Source organism: Drosophila takahashii, chromosome 2L (genome assembly GCF_030179915.1).
Source record: "Drosophila takahashii strain IR98-3 E-12201 chromosome 2L, DtakHiC1v2, whole genome shotgun sequence".
NCBI lineage: Eukaryota > Metazoa > Arthropoda > Insecta > Diptera > Drosophilidae > Drosophila > Drosophila takahashii.
Genome location: NC_091678.1, coordinates 8725139 through 8746311, shown reverse-complemented (window position 1 = coordinate 8746311; position 21173 = coordinate 8725139). Strand labels below are relative to the sequence as shown.

Here is a 21173-nt window from a genome sequence, read left to right as displayed (position 1 = left end):
ATTATCTACCGTCAATCAACTGGGGTTTTTAATTTCCATGCGGTGACAAAACGTGTGTTTAAATGTTTGACCGCTAGTTATTTCCCCGGGTTTTCCCAGTCACTAATGATGCATTGTTTGCGTATTTACTCATGTTTATGGGAATCCATAAATTAAATGTACTCAAAACCGAATGAACGATAAGATTAGCCAATTGAATAGAGTTCCAAAATTGTTAGATAGGTCAGAGAAAGAAAAACTGTAGGGGTATAAGATATTAACAGATATTACATTTATTTATCTACATATGTCTGTACATTCGAAAGAAAAGTTTCTTTATTCTACTTAAAACTGCTGGGATATATTTTTGAACTTTTGATAGAGTGCCTTCATGGGTCCATAGCTCGACAGAACCAACGATGTGAGAGTGATGACCTTCATCAGGATTTGAAAATCTGTCTCAATTCGACTCTTGAAGTATCCCGTCTGGTAGCCGTAATACTGGGTTACCAGTGCGATTACAAAGCAGGTGAATCCCAGGAAATTGTGGAAAGTCTTGTTTAGCAGTGGTGTAATCAGTTTCTTCATACGAGGTGAGAATAGTGCCAGCAAGCCGGAGGACATGGACAGAATGCACAGTACGAAAGCAGTCATTCCTGTTGGTGAATAAGGAATCTATGAGTCGGTGTTCAAATAGTTCTTAAAGAACTAATATTGGACAATAAAATAGGTAGCTTCAAGACTATGAAAAAGTGTTTCCAAAAAAGTATGTTACAAAAAATATATTTAAAAGTAAAAAATATTTAATAAAAAGAAGAACAATTTCTGTATTCTTATCGGAATCGTTTTAAACTTTTAAATAAACCTGCAATTAGTATCTGCTTCTATATAATGAGCATTATTTATTTATTTCTACTCACCCAGCCTCCCATGTGTGGATTGAAGCAGAAACCCCTTCTGAATCATTTTGATAAGAGCTCCAGCTGCCCCACAACCGCCTCCCAATGTCAGAACTACCCAATGAATTGTGGTCTTCGTCTGGCGTTTATATCCGTTTGTCAAGACATTTCCACCGTAATGGATCATAACTCCCTCGGCCATGAAGAAGGAGAACTGTGATATGAAACGAATGAATCCTTTTTCGTGGCTTATTGCGTTTCAAAAATACTAACCCCGATAGTCACGAGCCAGGCATGCAGACTGGTGGTATTGGATAATCCAGTTCGCAGGGTCAAGTAAGAGATATAGATGGTGACAAATCCAATGCACATCTGATTCAGGACATTCAGAAAGTACTCCAATCTCTGGAGGCGGTTCTGACCCTCATGGCCCGAAAGCGAACTGTGTGACATTTTCGAATAGCGTCGCGGAGATTCGATCGGAATAAATGTGGGTCGGCGCTGCGATTCCGTCCGGATCGTACTGCCGTAGTCGACGACTGGCTGGGTTCTACTAACCACTGGCTGCTGATTCTCGGACATTGTAGTTTCCGTTTCTCAGTTCTTGCGCCCCGCTAGACTTTATCAGTGCGCTGAAATAATGTTATTTTCGTGTTAACATTTATACAATTGTCGACTGATAATACTGCCTGCCACTTTTCACAGACAAATTACCGCAATTTTTTTTTTACCATTCGGGAAAACCAGACGTGTGCTCTAAAAATGATGGCTATTAAATGTTTAACGTTCCACCGATACGCCTATTGAACTTTGTTAGTCAAACCATTTGCTCGATGGTCTATGAGTAACTGGCGAAGCCTTTCCTGCACCGTCATTTCCATGTTCTTTCTGGTCTTGACCGCAAACTGATTAAACTTTTTATTCCTATTCATATCGGTTTACAACTCGGGAAGCTATCAAAGTGCAGAAAAAACCGCAAATAGGCCTTCAGTCGTGTGCCTTTTTTTAAATTTCCGATAGCGCGCAATTGTTGCTGGCGATAGGTAGACAACTGATCAATTTGCACTTATCAACACTAAGCGAAGCTAATTTGTTAATGCACCAGTGCTGGCAGAATAGCTTTTTAAAGTCAAAGATACAAAATATTAATATGATAAATAAAAAATTAACTTCTTATATGTATCAAATTTTTAAACACAAATTGTCATAAAATCTTAATGGCTTGATTAAGGCAATTATGTTTTTATAAATAAAAAATGGTAAATTGGGAGTCGGATATTTATAAAATTATATTTATTCTTAATCATGATCACTAGGGGAGTCGATATAGCCATGTCCGTTTTTCCTTCTGTCCGTCTGTTTCAATACCGCTTGTAAGCTCAGTTTGTAAGCTAGCGATCTGAAACTTTCATAGTTTGTAATGCGTCTATATTATATTTGACTTATATATCCTATGACACACATAGGAACAATCGGACATAAAATTAAAGAAGGAAACTTTAGTTTCCGTTCTCGTTTAGATTGAGATGGAATCATGATATTCTTGTTACGTCCGATCTACAGATTCTTAAAAAGTAATAAAATAAAACAAATCTTTTGTGCCTGAGAAAGCGGATATGATAATAAATCATGTATAATATTACTGTAGGCATTTTATTACAAAAAGCGTTGCATACTTAAAAGGTTTTTTCTACATGTTTTATCTTTTTATTTCGGAGTTCGTGTACATTGCACATATGTGGCTGTCCATATATTACGTAATCACATATAAGGCGATTTTTAAGACGCCACCCCGCACCCGCCCCATGTAATAAATTTTTCCTAAAACAAAAAAACAAATTTCCTCCAAAGTAATCATTTGGTTGACCCCTTCCCCCTAAGGTGATTACGTAATACATGGACAGCCACTATGTATAGATTTCTTCACTTTTTTATTTAAATTTTTTCTTTATTTAACAAATTAAAACTACCATTCAATATTACAATTTAAAAATTAAATTTAGTGGATACTACTGAACTAAGCGAACGAATTGGAGTTACAAAATCAATTCATTAACATCTTTCCAATTCCAATTTTTTTTATTGACTATTCCTAAGTTTTCTAATTTACATAAATATACAAAACACAGAAAATACTCAATATAAACATTAATTAAATTTATTTATTTCTTAAAGTAACAGGATTTTATTGAGGTAGATTGTAGTTGGTTTACAGCCATTTTAATTTTCGTTTTCCTAACTTAAGTTTGAAACACATCTTTGGTAATTAAATTACTTTAAACAGCGTACAAATAAATTCTCTAGCTTAAATTAATATACAGTATGTACAGGATTCGGGATAAACGCCAGACGTTTTTAACTGGCCAAGCTGCTGAACTTCTGGTAGAGTGATTTCAATGCTCCAATGCTGGTTATGACCATTAGGACCATGGTGACGACCTGCATGAGGATGACGAAGTCCTGTCCTTGGCCCCTGAAGATTCCGGTTTGCGTGTATCCATAAAACTGGGCCATCATGGCGATCACGAACGCAGCGAAGCTGAGGACCACATGGAAGGTCTTGTTGATCAGCGGAGGAACTGCTCGGCTTAGGGATCTCGCCAGGAAGGCGGCCAGACCGCTGAGCAGTGAGATCAGGCACAGGATGAAGGCGGCAAAGCCCAAGCGGGCATGCAATGTAACACTGACTTGCCAATCATCGCGTATCAACTGGATCAGGCAGCCGGCCACGCCCATGCCGCCTCCTAGGATCTGAAGGACCACGTGGAAGGCGGTCTTGTATTTCCGGGAATATCGCAGAGTTAACCAGCTGCCGTCGTAGAAGCACATCATGCCCTCGGCCATCAGGAAGACAAATCCAAAGGTGACCAGCCAGGCGTGTAGGCGAATTCCCGAAAGGTCCTGGCGCAAACAGGTCCAACTAACCCAGATGGTCACAAATCCTATGCACAGCTGGTTGATCACATATAGCGCCGATTCTATGTGCTGCAGCACAGAGGTGGACTTGGATTTTTCATCACTCATGGTGGCAATATATTCTACTTATTTCACAAAAATTGTAAATGTAATTTCACAAAAATTGTAATTGTAATTTCACAAAAATTGTAGTTGTAATTTCACAAAATTTTGTAATTGTAATTTTAATTTCACAAAAATCTTTAATGCAATTTCACAAAAATGTTTAAAGAAATTTCACAAAAATTGTAATTGTAGTTTCTCAAAAAGGTTAATTTTAAATTAATCCTTTATAAGGAATGGTTTTTTTTTTCAAAAATGTTCCTTTATAAAAAAGAGTATTTTTAACAAAAATTTATATGTTTTAGTGTTAAGTGTCCTATAAAAGGATTCTTTGAGATTGTCTTCTTCTTTAAAAAATTCTTTTTGACTGCCGATCCGATTTGCATTAGTTATTACAACGAACCATTTGCGACTGAGGTTTTTATTGCCTTCGGAGTGGCTTTGTGACTTTCACTAGACTGGCAGACTATTTGTTTGCTATCGGTTTATCAGCCCAACAATTTTGGGTACCTCATTCTAATGCAGTCGACTCAAAGGATTATACAATGTTATTGAGTGGGCGGTTGCATGTTCACGTTCGCCGTATCGTTGGCCAAACGATCTAATCAGCCCTCTATCGCCATCCATTCATTCATTCACTCATCGATGTCGGTTGGGGCTTTTCAAGCAGAACGTAAAGAAGTAAAGGATTAGCATTCGGGAGCTCTTGTATATGCGCTCGCTCGCACGTTGACCATTCCCAGAAACCCAAATGAGCGGCGGGACTAAATTTAGAGGGGTTATTAATATTAATTAGACTTCAGTTGCTCAAGTGCTGGCCCACTCTTGTTCCACTTATTGATAATATACATAATACTCATGTACTCCTGTCGGATCGCAAGTCAGCGCCCCGCGCCTTATCGGAATGAAAAATCGCACGTACAAGATAAAGTTTACCGCACACTTGAAAATATACAAATATGTTTTACGCCATTGGGCCAATTGTCTGGCCAGACTGTTTCCATTTAGCTACTCACTAGAAGACTAAGCATTTTTAAACCACCCACACGCTTTGGTTTACGGCTATGATAAGCTTCAAATTTTTAATGAAATAATGTTGCTAAATGTTTACAAATATTAATTGCTGACTCAGCACTATTCTTATCGACGATCTGACATTGAGCGTGATTAAGGTATATTGGATTTAACTTGAAGTAGTCCTATAAAAAGCCGGGCGATTAGATCCGTGTTGCCCAGATTGATATGACATGGCTTGATTTACGAAGCTTTGCACTCGATACTGGGACTTTAAGTGAGCTCCGATTTGAATTGATAATATTCGGTCGCCTTCCTGCCACAATTATCATAGATAACAACTGGGGATGGCTTAAGATTGGTTACCTCAAATGCTCTGAATGCCTCGATGGGTATGCATTTGTTTTCATTCTTGGCCAGACTTTCAAGGTATACAATTACCACGGATTCTTCATTCTTCGTCTGCACGAACTGCGGAGAAATATAATTAAATAACATTTAAGGATAAATATTACTCGTACTCACCTGTACTCCTTTGATATGCTGAATTACTTTGAGGCTGGCCTTATCAGTAATATAACCCGATGGCAGGGACACTTCAATAAAAGCTAAATTAGAGGTCTTTGCCTCTCCTTCCTCCACAAACTCGACGCACACGTTCACCTCTAGTTTGGAAAACAAAGTCCTGGTCTTAACTTTAGTCCGAATCTTGAAACTAGGATTCGTTTCCCACGGTTCCACTGAGTTGTACTGATAACTTATCTGGAAAAGTGCCAAGCCACTACCCTTGGCCTGGATCTCCAGGAACTTGGTTCCCTGAGGAAAGTTAATCATCTGGGCTATCATATCATTTCGGTACCTTAAAACTGTTCTATCGGATTTATCCTCACCACTGACGCTAACCTCCAAATCGACTGCCTTGTAGTCAATCTTTTTAGAAAACTTAACTAACGCTGTGAGACCCACAACATTTTTCTGGCTGGAGACAAACTCTCCATAAATATTTCTTTGGGCCAACAGCCATCGAATTGTACTTATATCGAGTTCTGACATAACCTGTTCTGATTCCATGAGGGAAAGCAAGGCATAGGATGTGATCTCGACATCTTGAGGGCTTTCTTTCTGCACATCTTCTGCCCACCAAGTTCGATCATCTTTCTTCTGGACTAAGGATTTAAGTTGGTCTACGAGTTTATCGGAATCTGTTTCCTTTGACTTTTGCAATGCGTAAATGGCCATTGTTTTGGCCAATGAAAAGTTTGTTTCCTCAACCTGGGATTTGATAAAAGTTACAGCCTTTTTTATGGCTTCCATGTTAGAATTTTTCCCTTTCTGTAGACTCAGCAGCACACTGGATGTTAGGAAAAGAGAACTGTCTTTCCTTGAAAAATATTCGAATTCATCTGTGAAACTTCCATCTTCATTCTGCCGGTTCAGTAGAAACTCGAATCCTTTCTTCAGAATACTATTATCAATATATATGACTTCCTGAATATCGCTTAGATAACGAAGGACGAAAGAGGTTAGCCAAATGGATCCATTGCCCTTTTGAGGACCAAAATAACTAAAGTTTCCATCCTCGTGGTGATAGTTCAATATATTTTGATAGCCCACTCTTAAGTTATTTTTAATTTCAGCGTCTAAAGTGTTATACAACTTGTTGGTTTTATTAAGGTAGTCCCAAACCAAAAAGTTAACAACCATTTTAGACATGATCAGTTCGCCAGTTCCACTGGGCAAGGAGTTATCCAAGTTTTCTACGATAAGACCAAGGGGATCACCAAATAAACTAACTTCAATGTTGTCTGAATCCTTAATCATTCCTTTTGGAAAATCTAGGTGGAAGGACCTATTGTATTTCTGATTTTTCGTAAGATTGAATAGGATAACTTGATTCTTATATTGAGTGGTAGTTTCTGGAATGACCTTTAGCGTCTTCTGTATAGTGGAGTTTTTAACTGATGAGTTTATGGTAAAATCAAGTGGAATAAAGTTTCCAATAAATTTCGGTTGAATTGTAAAAGAAACGCTTTTTGCTCCATATTCTTCGACTTGAATGAGATGTCTAAGATTATTTCTATTAGAATCTACAAAGTCATACGCATCAGTTTCATTGTCCATTGTTAGCTCCAATTTTAATAAATCTGGAAGATGGTTGATGATCACAACCGGAACTCTGATTGATTCGCCAAGTTTCACAGAGTCTGGTATACTAATTGAAAGGGAGTAAGGCTCAAACGTCTTGATTTTTGTAAAGTTACTTTGGAAGCATCCTAATCCTCTTTCAGGATGTAAGGAAAAACCGGTGATTACCCAAGTGCCTAATGTGTTGGGCAGATGCGTTTTCAGATTGGTTACCTCTCCCTTTGTCTGTTTAATATCCGTAAATAGCCAAGATCCCATAGTTTTCAAAGGAAATCCCAATGCAGATTTAGTCTCTTTTCGAAATCTTCTGCGCGCAGAAACGTCCTTTTCTGGTAAAACAACAGAGATTTACGTATACAAATAGTAATAATGAGGAAAGATTTCACAATATTTACCTTTATCGAAATATCGAAAAATTCTTTCCGAAATTTTGGCATTGGTAATGGTGATAAGACCGAGACGCGATCCGGGAACCCTTTTATAGGTGTGTAAATAGAAATCATCTAAATGCTCATTTAAATGGTTCATATCTATTTCGTAATTCCTGGAAAACTCTGTTTGTCGCTCTTCAGCTGCCAAAGCATTTAACAATTGGTTTGCCTCTAACTCCCAGTCCATATCACCGAGTCTTATATTCTCTAGTCTTCTCTTCCCCGAAATCCTTTCATCCACCGCCAAAAGACCCACGAATGAATTGGGTTCTGTTTTAATTTGGATGTTGATTTCTTCTTTCGGATATCCAGTCTTCGGTGCAGATATACTGATTTCGTTCGGAAGACTCACGATAACTTTATATTGAGAGTTTGTGTACTGAAGAATCCCTTCTCCGTCCACATAATATGCGTAGATATAGAAGAATGGCGATGTGAGATGTGTACTTTTTACAGTGAAGTTGTAAACATTCATGGGATTAGAGAAATCAACACGTTCGGTGTGCAATATAAGTCCTCGAGCAACAATGGTATATATAAAGTATTTAATAGGATCTTTGGAGTTCAAGGTCACCTGAAACTCATCTCCAGCAATTAAAGGGGCTGGATATCCCTTGCTATCCTTGCGTCCATGGATCTGGAGGAAAAAATTCACATCTATCCGCGGCGTAAAATACGCATTATGGGCATCTATCATTGAGCCAAACATTTGTGAGAATGTTTGTTGGAGCTTGTATACTTCACCGTCATATTCCACAGATATATCATAGTAAGGCAAGGTGTCATCTTTCTGTGGTAAATCGGAGAGGTTGGCCTTGAAGACATACAAACCCGACTTGTCCAATTGTCCGACGAATTCAAAATGTTTCTTTTCACCTTTTTCAAGGTATTTCCTAAAATAACTAACCAATTTTTCAGTTCCTTCGTTGTAAATGAGCTGGAAAATAATTTTAAAATCATATTCTTATATATTTAGTTTTTATTTTAATACTGTATTACCTTAACCAACGACTGAGAATCGTTTACCAGAGATCCATCCAAATTTGTAATCTTTATGAAAACCTTGCTGTCCTTTTCTTTCCAAGGTCTTAAGCATGAAAAATCAGCACAAGTTACAATATGGCGATGAGGAAGCAGAAAAACTTTGGCAACTTCGGTATATTTTTCACCGCTAAGATCGTCTTCTACCATTGCCCTTATTATGACCATATAGGTGGATTTTATTGGGGTTATCTGCTTGGCAATGTCTGTCAGATTAATATTAAAAGTCACTTGACCTTCGGATAAATCACCACTAGCTGTTATCGTGCGATTGAATCGATTTTCCTTTTGCTTTGCGGTTTTCAAATCAATATTTATTGTACCTTTGCCATTCACTGGACTTCCATACAAGTGCCTTGAAAAGGTAAAAAATATTTTTTAAAAATTATTAAGAAAACCTTTTTAGTACTCACTTGGCTTTGACCACTACTTTCATTACATTATCCTTTATACTGACATATTTTGGAACATCTATCTGTACAGAGAACCTTGGTAGGTCGTCCGATATTACTTCAAAGAGGCTGAATGTACTCCTGTGGGATCTGTATTCTTCACCTTCAGCATTTTCGAGAGTAATTTTCCATTGACCCAGAGGAGCATTTTCAGACAACTGAAATTGTCCGGAGTACACTCCATCTGTTACTTTACTTCCTCTAGCTTTATCTATCACGTTTCTTTTTGGGTTCTTTAGACAGATAACCAGATCCTCCGCATATAAATCCGGCTTAAGCTCTTCATTTAATAACAAAACGCGATAGCTAACTTTGTCGCCGGGCATGTAGTTATCCTTATCGGTTAGTATAAAAACGATGGGAGCATCGTGTTTAAAATAGAGTCCAATTGAGTCCGTAAAATTTAAGCCTGATTTGCCTTTAGCTGTAAGATTATAATCGCCCTCGGAAAGTGCTGGTAATTTGAAAACGACCTCTTTGAGATCTTGGGCCGTTGGGAATTCCACAATCTGTGATTCATTATACGATGGTCCTGTGATGCCAATCTTTAGGGTTACAGGTTGTTGGATGTGATAAACGGCAACGGTTACTTTATAGTCGCGATTGGGGATTATGGTCCCAGGAGCCACTATACTATAAATTCTGAGTTAAAAAGAATAGCAAAAATTGGAGATATTATTTTTTAAACACAAAGTTCCTAAACTATAAAAAGCTTGTATTCCAAACTAGAATCTTTTCTTTTTCCTTACCCCTGACCATTCACCAGTTGAAAATGATATAACCACGAACAAAATACGCAAGTTACCACAGTTAAGTCTTTTAATAAACTCATTATGATACTTTTGTTAGGTGCAATTATTAATTGGCATATTCAGAACCTCTAGCAATCACTGCAGAACCTCGACTGTTTAAATGGGATGAACGATGTACCCATCGACTTAACATTAGAACTCCCATCCCAAAGTACCAGTCATTCCTGTTCTTCTAGTTTATGCACTCCTTCTTTTGTTATTAAATGGCAATGCACATACGCTCTTACATAAGATGATGATAAATAATACAGGTATTCAGCGGATTCTAAAAGTAATTATTATAAAGAAATCCAAAGTTTAGCTTTTTTTGATACGACCTTTTTTATTATTATTATTTTTGAGTCCCATGAAACTAACTACATAAAATAACTTTTTAGAAATGCCGCTGGTTTATTTGACTAATATTTAAAAAAATCACTTAAAAATCACAATAAACTGCAATTTCGTTAATATTCTACCTTTTTTTTAATGATTAAAAAAACACTTTGATGTACATTATAATCACAATATTTTATTTGATGCAAGGACAGTAAGATTTATTGGTTCATTTTGGTTTGGGTACTTCAGCACTTGCTCTTGCACTCGTCTCCCTCGCAAATATCGCAGAGCTTCGAGTCGATGGAGTAGTACTCGGTGGCCTTCTTGTTCGTGTCGTAATAATCGTAGAGGACAACGGAGGATGGCTTCTGGTTGGCCACCGCATGGGTCCTGTAGGCCTCGATGGGAATGCACTTGCTCTCGCCCTTGGACAGATTCTCAAAGTAGACAACCACCACAGAGTCGCCGTTCTTGGTCTCAACCAACTGGAAAAGAAAATAAAATTTAATTAATAAATATAAGTTAATTTTAAGGGCTGCTATAAACTCACCCGCACACGCTGGATTTCCCGGATATCCTTGAAGCTATCCTCATCGGCGGTGTAACCGGAGGGCAGGGAGACCTCCAGAATGGCCATGTTGGACTCCTTGGCCTTGCCCTCCTCCACATAGTCGACGCAAACGCTCAGCTCCAGTTTGGCCGGCGAGGATTGTGGCAAGACGGTGGTCTCAACCTTGAAGCTGGGCTTCGGATCCTTCTCCACCACATTGTACTGATAGCTGATCTGGACGAGAGCAGCGCCAGTGCCCTTGGCCTCGAACTCCAGCGACTTGGTGCCCTGCGGGAACTCAACGGTCTGGAGCAGCAGATCATTCTCCTCCGAGGTGCTCAGCTTCTCGGTCTTCTCACGCTTGCCCTTGTTGGAAACAGTGACCTCCCACTTGGCTGCCTCGTAGCCCGACTTCTCGGCGAACTTGATGAGGGCGGTGAGACCCATCACGGTGTCCTGGCTGGAGGCGAATCCTCCGAAGCTATTACGCTGGGCAACCAGCCAGCGAACAGTGTTCAGCACAGTGTCGGCAGTTTCTTGCTCGGATTCCAGAAGGGAGAGAAGGGCATAGGAGGTGATCTCCACATCCTGACTCCAGATCCAACACCACCAGCGTCCGCAGTTCTTGGAGGCACGTAGCTTGTCCAGATCCTCGGTCCACCAAGTGCGATCGTCCTCCTTTTGGGCCAGAGATTTCAGATTGGCCACCAGCTTGGCGGCTTCTGGGGCCTTAGCTTTCTGCAGAGCATAGATGGCAATGGATTTGGGCAGCAGCTCCACGGAATCCGCGGTATTCGAGCTGAGATAGGAGACCGCCTTGTCGATGGCCGCCTGGTTGGGCTTCTCCTCCTCCAGCAGGGCCAGCAGTGAGCTCGCGGTGAGGGTCAGGTGAGAACGCTGGGAGCCATAGAAGTACTCTCCCTGCTCGGTGAAGCTGCCATTCTCCGCCTGGCGCGTCAGCAGGAAGTCATATCCCTTGGCCAGCAGCTGTTCATCCACATCCACGATCTCCTTGATCTTGCTGAACGAACGGAGAACGTAGGCAGTCAGCCAGGTGGAACCATTGCGCTCCGGATCCTCCTCCCTCCACTTGTGCGGTCCGAAGGAACTGAAGCTGCCGTCGTCGTGGCGATAGTGCAACATATTCTGATAGCCCTCCTGCAGATTCCTCTTGATGCGCGAGTCCAACGCGGGCGTAAGTTTCTTGATGCTCTTCAGGTAATCCCGGACCAGGTAGTTGGGCACCAGCTTGGACATGGTCTGCTCGCCACAGCCGCTGGGCAGGCGGAGGAGATTCTCCAGGTTCTTCACCACCGGACCCAGGAGATCACCCACCAGTCCGAATTCCACGCGCTCCGAATCGGGCACCACTTCCTCCGGCACTTCCAACTCAAAGGTATTCTTAAACTCGCCCGTATCCTTGAGATTCACAAAGAATGCCCTGTTCTGGTACTGGGTGATGCCCTCGGGGATCACCTTAAGTGGCTTGTGCACAGCATCGCCGGCCAGCGGTGAGATGGCCGTGAATTTCAGCAGAATATTGCCAATGACCTTGGGTCGTATCAAGAAGGAGGCACCTGCCGCCTCGTTGGCGCCCACTCGGATTTTCTGCGAACGCTTCTGGTCGCCAATGACCTCGTTCGAGGCATCCACAAAGTCATACTCGGCGTCCTCATTGTCCAGGGTCAACTCGACGTCCAGGATCTTGGGCAGATAGTTGAAGACCAGGGCCGGCACACTGATCACCTCGCCGCGTTTCACGGAGAAGGGCAGGCGAACGGAGACGAAGAACGGCTGGAAGGTCTTGATGTTCACCTGCTCATCGGTGACACCCAATCCCTTCAGGGGATGCAGCGAGAAGCCGGTGACCACCCAGCTGGTGATGGTATCGGGAATGGTCTTAACCCACTTGAAGACCTCCTCCTCGGTGCTCTCGATATCGGCGAAAATCCAGGTCTCAGCGAAGTTCTTTCGCACAGCCGGTGCAGCAGATCCAGATGCTCCCTCGGCGGCGAATCCAACGGCTTGAGGAGCTGCAGCTCCAACGGCGGCGGTGGTTGAGTGGAACACGGGACTGTCCTGGGCCACCGCTGTCTTCCTCATGGCGAAAAGGGCTCCTCCGCCACCAAATGCTTCTGTAAATCAAGAATATTTAAGTAAGTTTTAAAGGAAATCAAGAAAGGAAGCTACCTTCGGCCAGCCAAGGCTTATATACTCTTGCAGATCATTCGTATTAATTAAGAAATCGCAAAAATTTTAAATTTTCTATTATTTCTCATTAATGGCAGCTATATGATATAGTGTTTCGATTTATTCTAAATTTAATTCGAAATTCCTAAATATTTAAAAAATAATATTCCTAAGAGTATAAGGTAATATTTAAAAAAACACAGAAGCTAGAATTTTTTTTACGTTTTTTCCAAATGTTTTCTATGGGAGCTATAAGATATAGTAGTCCGATCCGGTCGGTTAAGACTTATATACTACCTGCAATAAAAAGTAGACTTTTGGGAAAGTTTCATCCCGATAGCTTAAAAACTGAGACTAGTTTGCGTACAAACGGACAGACGGACGGACAGACAGACGGACAGACGGACAGACAGACAGACAGACAGACAGATAAACGGACGGTCAGACAGACGGACGGACAGACGGACATGGCTATATCGACTCGTCTAGTGATGCTGATCAAAAATATATATACTTTATGGGGTCGGAAACATCTCCTTCACTGCGTTGAAAACTTCTGACTGAAATCATAATACCCTCTGCAAGGGTATATTTAGATACATTTGAGGTATACTTACGAATTTGGGAAACGGGAGAGGTGAGATTGTAGAAGAAATAGGCATTCGTCATCGTCACCACGCCAGTTCGTTCACCGGGGTAGTAGGAGTATCCACCCTGCCAGGGAGTGGAGGTGTCGTAGCCATTCAGACGCCAGTTAAAGGAGTCCTTGTTCAGGTCGTTGTTGCTGCCCAGCAGAAGGACACTCTGATCGACGGCCAGCAGACCGACGAAGGACTTGGCCGGCGTCTTGATCTCCAGTTCAACGTCGGCACCCGGCTTCACCTCCTCGGGCGCCTTGATTTCGATCTTGTTCTGCAGCTCCACCTCCACGCTGAACGTTTCCTCGGCATATCGGAACTCGCCGGTCTCGTCCACATAGTAGAAGTACACACGGCCATGGGGAGCAGTGAGGAAAGTGGGCTTCAGGGTCACGTTGACGGTCTTTTGGGGTTCGGCCAGCTCGACTCGCTTCGTTTCCAGGATATTTCCACGTCCCACGATGTTGTAAACAAAGTATTTCAGAGGACGACTGGAGTTGAGGGTTACCTGATACTCCTGACCGATCTTTAGGCTTTAATGAAATGAAAAGTAAGTAAGTAATCGATGAAGTAAGGGGGAGTAATACTACTTACCTCCACGTATCCTTGGGCCTCTGCACCTCGGCCTTAAACCACTCCTTTTCCTCGTCTTCTGGGTTGGGATTCTCGATCTTCTTTGGCTCCCTGTAGGGGTAAGTGGTGTACAGTTCGCGCTTCTCGTCCACAAACTCCAGTTCGATGCTGTAGTAGCGGGTGAAGTTGGCCATGTCCGGCAAATCGGGCAGAGTCACCTTGAAGAGCGCCACACTGGACTCATTCAAATGGCTCTCGAAAACGAACGTTTTCTTCTCAATCTTGGGCAGTTCAGGCTCCTTGTGCTCATCGCCATAGCCGTAGAAACCGTAGTTGCGTCGAATTCCCTCAGTGAACTTGGCCTTTAATTAAAAAATAAGTTAGCAATAGATCAAGGAGTCCATGTAGTAACTATTAACCCACCTTCACCACCGACTTGGTGTCTGTAACCAGAGTGCCGTCGACGAAAGTGATCTTGAAGGCAATTTCGTGCTCTTTGTCGGGCTTGAACGAGAAGCAGGTGGAGTAGTCCGTGCAGGACATCTCGTAGCGATAGGGATACAGCTGGACACCGCCCGTTTCGTTGAGCTTCACACCGGTGAAGTCCTCCTCGACGGTGGCCGTAATTTGGGCATAGGAGGATGAGGTCTTGTGGGGCAGATAACTGGCAAACTCCTTGAGGTCCAGAGTCAACTTGGCCTTGCCGCTGACCATGTCGGCGGAGCCAATGACCGAGTGTCCGGGGAAGTCCTTGCGCACGGTCTTGCCATCCACATTCTCCCAGATGCTCGTCTCATCCAGGTGGACATTGACCACCACCTTGCCGTTCACAGGCTTTCCATAAGTGTAGCTGTTGGATAAGTCTAATATTAGAACCAAAACAGGAGAGAACGCCATAGTCGGGTGGGTGTCCCGACTATCTAATACCCGTCACTCAGCTAAAGGGAGTACAAGGGAGATGGATATATAACATTTTGATTGCGCATAACTTTTTTAAGAGTGGTCCGATTTGAAAAATGTCTTCTACATTTCGATAGGTATAAATATACACAACAAAATTGCATTTATACTTCTCGGAAATCTTTAAGGGTGTGGGCGCCAGGCACATTTTAAAATCGTTAGCGAGCGATTGTGGGCGTTAGAGGGGGCGTGGCGCTCGGCTGAAATAAACTTGCGCTGCGTAGGAAGCCCAAGAATATGTGTGGGTAATACCAACATTCTAGCTTTGGTAGTTTCCGAGATCTCAGCGTTCATACGGACAGACAGACGGACGAGTAAAGGGTATAAAAAGAGATAAACTAAACTTACTTGGCCTTCAGGACAACGTTAACCTCGCCATCTCGCACCGAAACCTGCTGTGTGGCATCCATTTTGACCGAGTACTTGGGCAGGACGTACTTCTCCACCTCGAAGTTGACCCTCTCATCGGCCCGACGCCAGGGATGGTTGAATCCTCCGAAGGGCCGGCGACCTCCATAAAGTCCGCCTCCACCGCCCAGCGGCTGTTCGCCATTCTGAACCTGCAGGGACCACGATCCCAGCGTGGCAAACTCGGAGAGCTCGAACTTGCCGGTGTAAACGCCACCGGTGGTCTTGATGTGCTTCTCCTGCTTGATGCGATTCCTCTTGGAGTCCTCGAACCAGACCACCACTGTTTCCTCGGCCGTTTCCGGCAGCAAGTTCTCGTTGAGGAAGATCACACGGTAGTTGATCGTATCGCCAGGCTTGTATTTGCCCTTGTCCGTCTGGATTTTGATGTACGGCTTGAAGCTGTCCCAGGACAACTTGGTGGAGTTCTTGAACTCCAGACCCTTGACTCCCTCGGCGGTGAGATTGTAGTCACCCGATTCCAGGGGCGGCAGTTTGAAGGTGATCTGCTTGAACTCATCCGAGGTGGCCAGCTCCACGGTCTGGGTTTCGTTGTACGAGGGACCGGTGATTCCCACTTTTAGGGTGACTGGTTCCTTGGTCTGGTGAACAGCGACAGCCACATTGTAATCGCGGTGGGAGTGGATGGTTCCGGGACCCACAATGGTGTATTTACTGCAATTAAATTCGAAAATGTTTATTACCTTTATAAATGATGATCGATTCAACTATAAAATATATGGTAATTTTCTTAATAAATCAAAAAGTTGTAGGACAGAGGGGTTATCAATATTTAGGGATACTTATTTCTGTCTCAGACTTTAATGTTTAAAATAGACATCTGCATGAATAACAAAAAATACATATTCGAATTGACAATGTTCAAAATGAGTTGAATGAGTTGGAATGTGTAGGGAAACTGGCTTGAATAAATAAGTGTACTGACGTAAAACTCAGTCGAACCAGAAATGGTGATGGAAAACGAATCGAGTAAATGAGTACACGAACAACTCAGACGAATTTATTCGAATCCATTCGAGTTCTTACATGACGTCATAAGGGCAAAATGGAAAATTAAATTTGTTTTGAAATACTTACATAAATATTTGGTTTTTTGTCTTTTTTTTTAATTACAAATCTACCTTTAGTTTTAGCTCGCCACTGAATCCAACCATGCCATTTTCATATTTAAATCCTAAGAATTCGCGGACCAAGGAGGAGAAGTATAAAATAGTGTAGTGAAGAGGCAGAAAGGAATGGTCTTCCTTCTACCGCAAATCCTAAGAATTCGCGGACCAAGGAGGAGAAGTACAAAATAGTGTAGTGAAGAGGCAGAATGGAATGGTCTTCCTTGGACCGCAACTTCTTAAGAATTTATCTAACAAACTCCAGGATGACAATACTAAGAAGTCGCGGATTTTTGCATGTGTTTTGAGTTTAAACTAAGGGGAGCTTGGTAATTTCGAAAATAAGAAATCACAAAAATACTTATTTATAGACATACATATATGTATATCAAAACAAATTTAATTTTCTATTTTGCCCTTATGACGTCATATAAGAAAATCGAATGGATTCGAATAACTCGAATGATTTCAGCATATTCAAATATGACATTCTGTTTTTCGTTATCACTCGTTTAACTCTAGGCCTTTTCTGTCATACTCTATACGGACCAAGATGCAATCCATTCTAGTCATAGTGTGCTGAGCATTTACTCAACTCTATTCTATTCGAATGGAATCATTTCAAAGCCTGTTTGATTCCAGTCATGCAGATGTCTAGTTTAAAAATTACATTTCATTTAATCTAATCTCAAGGCAAACACAGAAATTTGTTTAAGATTTAAGTGCTAGTACACTTTAACCTCATGGTGATAGTGAGTCCATTCTTTTGAAAACATTAAAAAATTCTTTTTAAGTTGCTGTGCTATGGGTTTTTTTTTCTTTTTCTACGGCTATAAATTATACATAAATATGTACATATACATGCATTTATAATAGCCCTGGAGAGATAACGGTTTAAATTCCGGGAACCTGATCTGATACAGAAAAATTTAAAACCGGCTCAGAGATTATATAATCCAAGTTTTCAACGAGCAGCCACTATTCTCGCACTTACAGTCCTCGATCACGTACACCAATGTTGTTAACTTCAATCATCTCTATTTGTTTATTAGCCATTGCTTAGTTTGTTTGTTAAGCATCCAGCCTTTACTGGGAATATTCTAACTTTTTAAATTTTTAATCGTATTCAATAATCCACCTTTATATTCGTTTTAATTACTGATAATTACGTACACTGTAAAAAGTACAGATACAAGATTGTGTCATAGATGAATGACAAAACCATTAAGCTTAAAAAAATAAGTGACGTGTTCATACATTATACAAAAAATTGTGCATTAAATGGTTTACTTTGAAATTCAATTAGCATCACATGTTGAGGTGAACAAGAAATTCAATTTAGAGATGTGCCAAAGAACACGTAATTGACTTTTAAATAAATGGCTGGAGTTTGTTTGACATGTTTAAGGATTTTTTTTGTCTATTTGCTAATAAAAAACATATTTAATGTTCAAATAAAGTACCCAAACATATATTTGGGTCTTGACAAAAAACATTTTAAAAATTTGTCGATAACGCCAAGGGCAAATGAGATGGAACAATACCATTAAATTAATAAATGATTGGGCAAACAGGGAACAAAAACAAAAAACAACTTAATTACCTTGACGCTCATTAAAAAACGGCCCTATCTGACTATATGCATATTTAATTAATTAAAATATACACCGACAGGCACACATTAATAGTAGTACTAAGTTACATTTAGTATTAACAATAATAGTAGTAATAAAAAACCATCATTAATAAAGTTAATTTTGAAAATACAGGAGGTATAAAGTACAAATATTTTTAATAAATTATATAAACCGGAGAAATGGCAAATATATTCTAAAACTGTGGATCTTTTGACGACATTGACCATTCTGGTTTTGATTATCACCTATATTTTTTCGCTTTCCCCAAAAATCTTTTTTATTACTATTCTACCCGCAGCTGTGTGTTTCTGTCGATCCGATCATATAGTATATGGGAAATGGAAATGGACTTACCCCTCGGCCTTTACCGGTTCCATCATCTGCAGCAGGGCCAAAATGGCACAGACCGTGACAGCAAAAGCGTCCGCGCGACGCATTTTGTTTGCGTTGTCGTCGAAAGGAGGGCAGGAAGAGCCAAATAAAAATACAAATAAAATGAAATTAGTTCTCTGGCTAAACGGATTGTTGCGGAAAATATGTTAAGCGCGGCTACAACCGACGGTGCTCAGAGCCGAGCTGGGACTGGTTCGGTTTGATGCCCCACGGATTTGTTATAGCAATCCCAAGCCCGGCAGACGAAGCCGACTTAAAATGAGTCGAGCGAAGTCGTAAAAAAAAAGCTGATAAAAAATTATAAGTAAATAATACTGGGCAGTGTGAGTTATATGTGGGTATGTGATCGCTTATATGTTTGTGCACTGAAATCGATGACGAGAGCTGAGCAAACAAAACCAAAACAATAACACTGGCCACGAAAACGCCGGCAATCGATAATGGTGTGTATTCGCTTGGACCAGCTCCAAAAATGATATCATTCATACTTGGTTTTTAGAAGAATTATATGTTGAAATATAGCACACTGAACATAAAAAAAGATAAAATTCTACAAAATGGAATTTTTTTCAAAACGCTCATGATGATGATAATATTATAAATCCTTATGTGAATTAAAAAAAATTTTTAACTCTATTACGTTTCATAATTGAATCTAATGAGTATTAAAATCAGTGAGAATATTTATAAGGCAATCTCAATAAATTATTATTTTGGTTTCAAATAGTTAAATCAATTTTTTTTAATTATTGGTCAAACTACAGCAAATTTGATTGTTTAAAAAAGTTTTTTTTCAACCTACCATTGCGTTCTTAATCAGCCCATCAATGGCTTTCCTGGCATCCTCGACCTGCTTCCGAGTGCCCTGAATGAGGCACCTCTGATCGCCCGTTTCGTCGTTCATTTTCTGGAGTAACTCCAGTTTGCAGCCGTAATCGGTTTGAATCTTTCGGATCATTTCGCCGCCCTTGCCAGTAAGCACGCCCACCGCCACTTTGGGCACAATAACTTGGATGCCCACACCCCCACTTCCTAATTCAACGCTGTTCATGTTGGAGCTATTGACGTGTTTATTGAAATGTTTATATAGAACAACAGAAAATGGGTTTACCCCTGGGCTTAACTGATTTCCTATGTATGAATGATATTTCAGATATTTGTCACAGAACTATGGACATGCAATGGTGAAATTAGAAGTGCTTTTGTATATATTTTGTGGGGTTTTTCAATAATTAACACTTTAATTGTCACTAGTAAATGTTGCTTCGTGCTTTCCACAATAATTTAAGATTTAGATTTTTCGCTAATTTAAATGATTTACGTACATGAGCTGAGTTCGAAAAAAACCCAAATATAATTTTCTCAGAAGCACAAAAGCAAATTCTTCACGCGTAAAATCCCAATATACGTTATTGAATATAAGTGTTGATGTTTTTTGGGTGTCAATAAGGGGTCGGGTTATTTTTTTTAACTTGTTGATTAGCAGTGCCAACAGAACCGCCGTCTGAATAGGAATACTTCGCCCAACTGAATAGTCGTTTTATATGCATGGCAAAACTCTCTCCCTCTCTGAGTCAGCTGTTGTTGTTTTGGTTTGTGTCTCTCTCGGCTTGCCAAAGAATGACGTCACTGCCAGTATTTCACATCGCTTTGCAAATGAATCTTGTATATAATGTAGAAATGACTAATATCTGAGAAATACTATCGTATATATAAGAGAGATTCGCTAAACTGGATTTCTGTTCAGTGATTCCCCTTTTGCTCTCTCTTGTGGGGTACATTACATTTCCTGGTATTATAGAGGTATTTCTTGTCTTGAAATACCTTGGGACCAAAGGGGTAGGTTAAGAGGCCAGGAATCCTTGATAAGTTTACACTATTATTAGGGTTCCGAAAACGGTATTCAAAACTTTGTGCGCCCATAGGCTTTTTTTGTTAAAAGTAAAATATAAAATTTAGAACTACTTCTACGTATTAATACAATGTATTTTCCAAAGAAATGCTGTTGCGATCAATTCAATCAGACCTTGATTCCATAGAATTGAAATATTAAAGATACACATTAAAGTATGGTGATCATAATAAAAATCTCTTTCCTCCAAAAAGGTCGTATGTCACGATTAAGACCAGCCCATATCAGAATTCCGAGTAAACACTTCAATAAATATAGTAACGGCTAATCAATCATTGAGTGCACGGAATTGTACATATGTACATTTGTATTCTTCTTTACTGTTTATAAAGAGAAGACACATGCAGCAGAACTTTCCCATATCACCCCATCTGAAAATCCATTTGCTTCGATCTCAACATTTCCCAATTTCCCATTACGCATACGACACGTGTGCCATTTCTAACCTTTTTACAAATCTTTGTAATTTCAAAGGAAAATTGTAGGAAAAAATCTTTGTTGCAAAGTGCTGACAATGGACTTCTCCACACAAACATTTGTCGTTCCTTATCTATTTCTCTTTGCCTACTTTTAGTTGAGTATTCATCGAGCATTTGCTTTTGTCAGTAATTTCACAACATCTATGATCTACACCCCACTTATTGGGGTGGACCTAAACAAAATCTATTATGAGAGT

At 40.5% G+C, this 21173-nt stretch overlaps 4 protein-coding genes across 5 annotated transcripts; all 4 read right to left on the bottom strand.

The window, feature by feature from the left end:
• Nucleotides 1-249: 249 nt before the first annotated feature.
• LOC108055450 (transmembrane reductase CYB561D2) lies at nt 250-1662 on the bottom strand. The gene is made up of 3 exons (XM_070217629.1): nt 1152-1662; nt 900-1092; nt 250-635 (listed from the first exon to the last, which is right to left on the bottom strand). Exons 1-3 carry the CDS (start codon nt 1458-1460, stop codon nt 325-327), a joined length of 813 nt encoding a protein of 270 aa, XP_070073730.1. The 5' UTR covers nt 1461-1662; the 3' UTR covers nt 250-324.
• Nucleotides 1663-3233: 1571 nt separating this feature from the next.
• LOC108055408 (uncharacterized) lies at nt 3234-3966 on the bottom strand. The gene has a single exon (XM_017138726.3). The coding sequence runs from the start codon at nt 3900-3902 to the stop codon at nt 3234-3236; it is 669 nt and encodes a 222-aa protein (XP_016994215.2). The 5' UTR covers nt 3903-3966.
• A 273-nt stretch (nt 3967-4239) lies between these two features.
• LOC138912765 (thioester-containing protein 1 allele R1-like) lies at nt 4240-9811 on the bottom strand. Its single transcript, XM_070214070.1, has 6 exons — nt 9729-9811; nt 8941-9621; nt 8486-8882; nt 7451-8423; nt 5436-6868; nt 4240-5381 (listed from the first exon to the last, which is right to left on the bottom strand). The coding sequence occupies exons 1-6, from the start codon at nt 9809-9811 to the stop codon at nt 5184-5186; spliced, it is 3765 nt and encodes a 1254-aa protein (XP_070070171.1). The 3' UTR covers nt 4240-5183.
• A 471-nt stretch (nt 9812-10282) lies between these two features.
• Tep4 (Thioester-containing protein 4) lies at nt 10283-20102 on the bottom strand. 2 transcript variants are annotated; one of them, XM_070211468.1, is made up of 8 exons: nt 19911-20102; nt 18547-18572; nt 15369-16103; nt 14484-14910; nt 14082-14422; nt 13467-14020; nt 10660-12794; nt 10283-10594 (listed from the first exon to the last, which is right to left on the bottom strand). In XM_070211468.1, exons 2-8 carry the CDS (start codon nt 18570-18572, stop codon nt 10355-10357), a joined length of 4458 nt encoding a protein of 1485 aa, XP_070067569.1. In that variant the 5' UTR covers nt 19911-20102; the 3' UTR covers nt 10283-10354. The 2 variants fall into 2 exon arrangements, with proteins under 2 accessions (XP_070067569.1, XP_016994287.3); XM_017138798.3 differs by lacking the exon at nt 19911-20102 and adding an exon at nt 19388-19827.
• Nucleotides 20103-21173: the final 1071 nt, after the last annotated feature.

Bases quoted from the DNA above. Each gene is read 5' to 3' on its own strand.
- LOC108055450 (XM_070217629.1), bottom strand. From the start codon at position 1,460: ATGTCCGAGAATCAGCAGCCAGTGGTTAGTAGAACCCAGCCAGTCGTC. The intron at 1,093-1,151 runs GTTAGTATTTTT...TTCATATCACAG, and splicing joins CCTGGCTCGTGACTATCGGG to TTCTCCTTCTTCATGGCCGA. The intron at 636-899 runs GTGAGTAGAAAT...ATTCACCAACAG, and splicing joins ATCCACACATGGGAGGCTGG to GAATGACTGCTTTCGTACTG.
- LOC108055408 (XM_017138726.3), bottom strand. From the start codon at position 3,902: ATGAGTGATGAAAAATCCAAGTCCACCTCTGTGCTGCAGCACATAGAA.
- LOC138912765 (XM_070214070.1), bottom strand. From the start codon at position 9,811: ATGAGTTTATTAAAAGACTTAACTGTGGTAACTTGCGTATTTTGTTCG. The intron at 9,622-9,728 runs GTAAGGAAAAAG...TTTTTAACTCAG, and splicing joins CAACTGGTGAATGGTCAGGG to AATTTATAGTATAGTGGCTC. The intron at 6,869-7,450 runs GTAAATATTGTG...TAAACTCATCAG, and splicing joins TTTTCGATATTTCGATAAAG to TTAAAAACTCCACTATACAG.
- Tep4 (XM_017138798.3), bottom strand. From the start codon at position 19,636: ATGAACAGCGTTGAATTAGGAAGTGGGGGTGTGGGCATCCAAGTTATT. The intron at 14,021-14,081 runs GTAAGTAGTATT...ATTTCATTAAAG, and splicing joins AGGCCCAAGGATACGTGGAG to CCTAAAGATCGGTCAGGAGT. The intron at 12,795-13,466 runs GTAAGTATACCT...CTTGATTTACAG, and splicing joins CTCTCCCGTTTCCCAAATTC to AAGCATTTGGTGGCGGAGGA.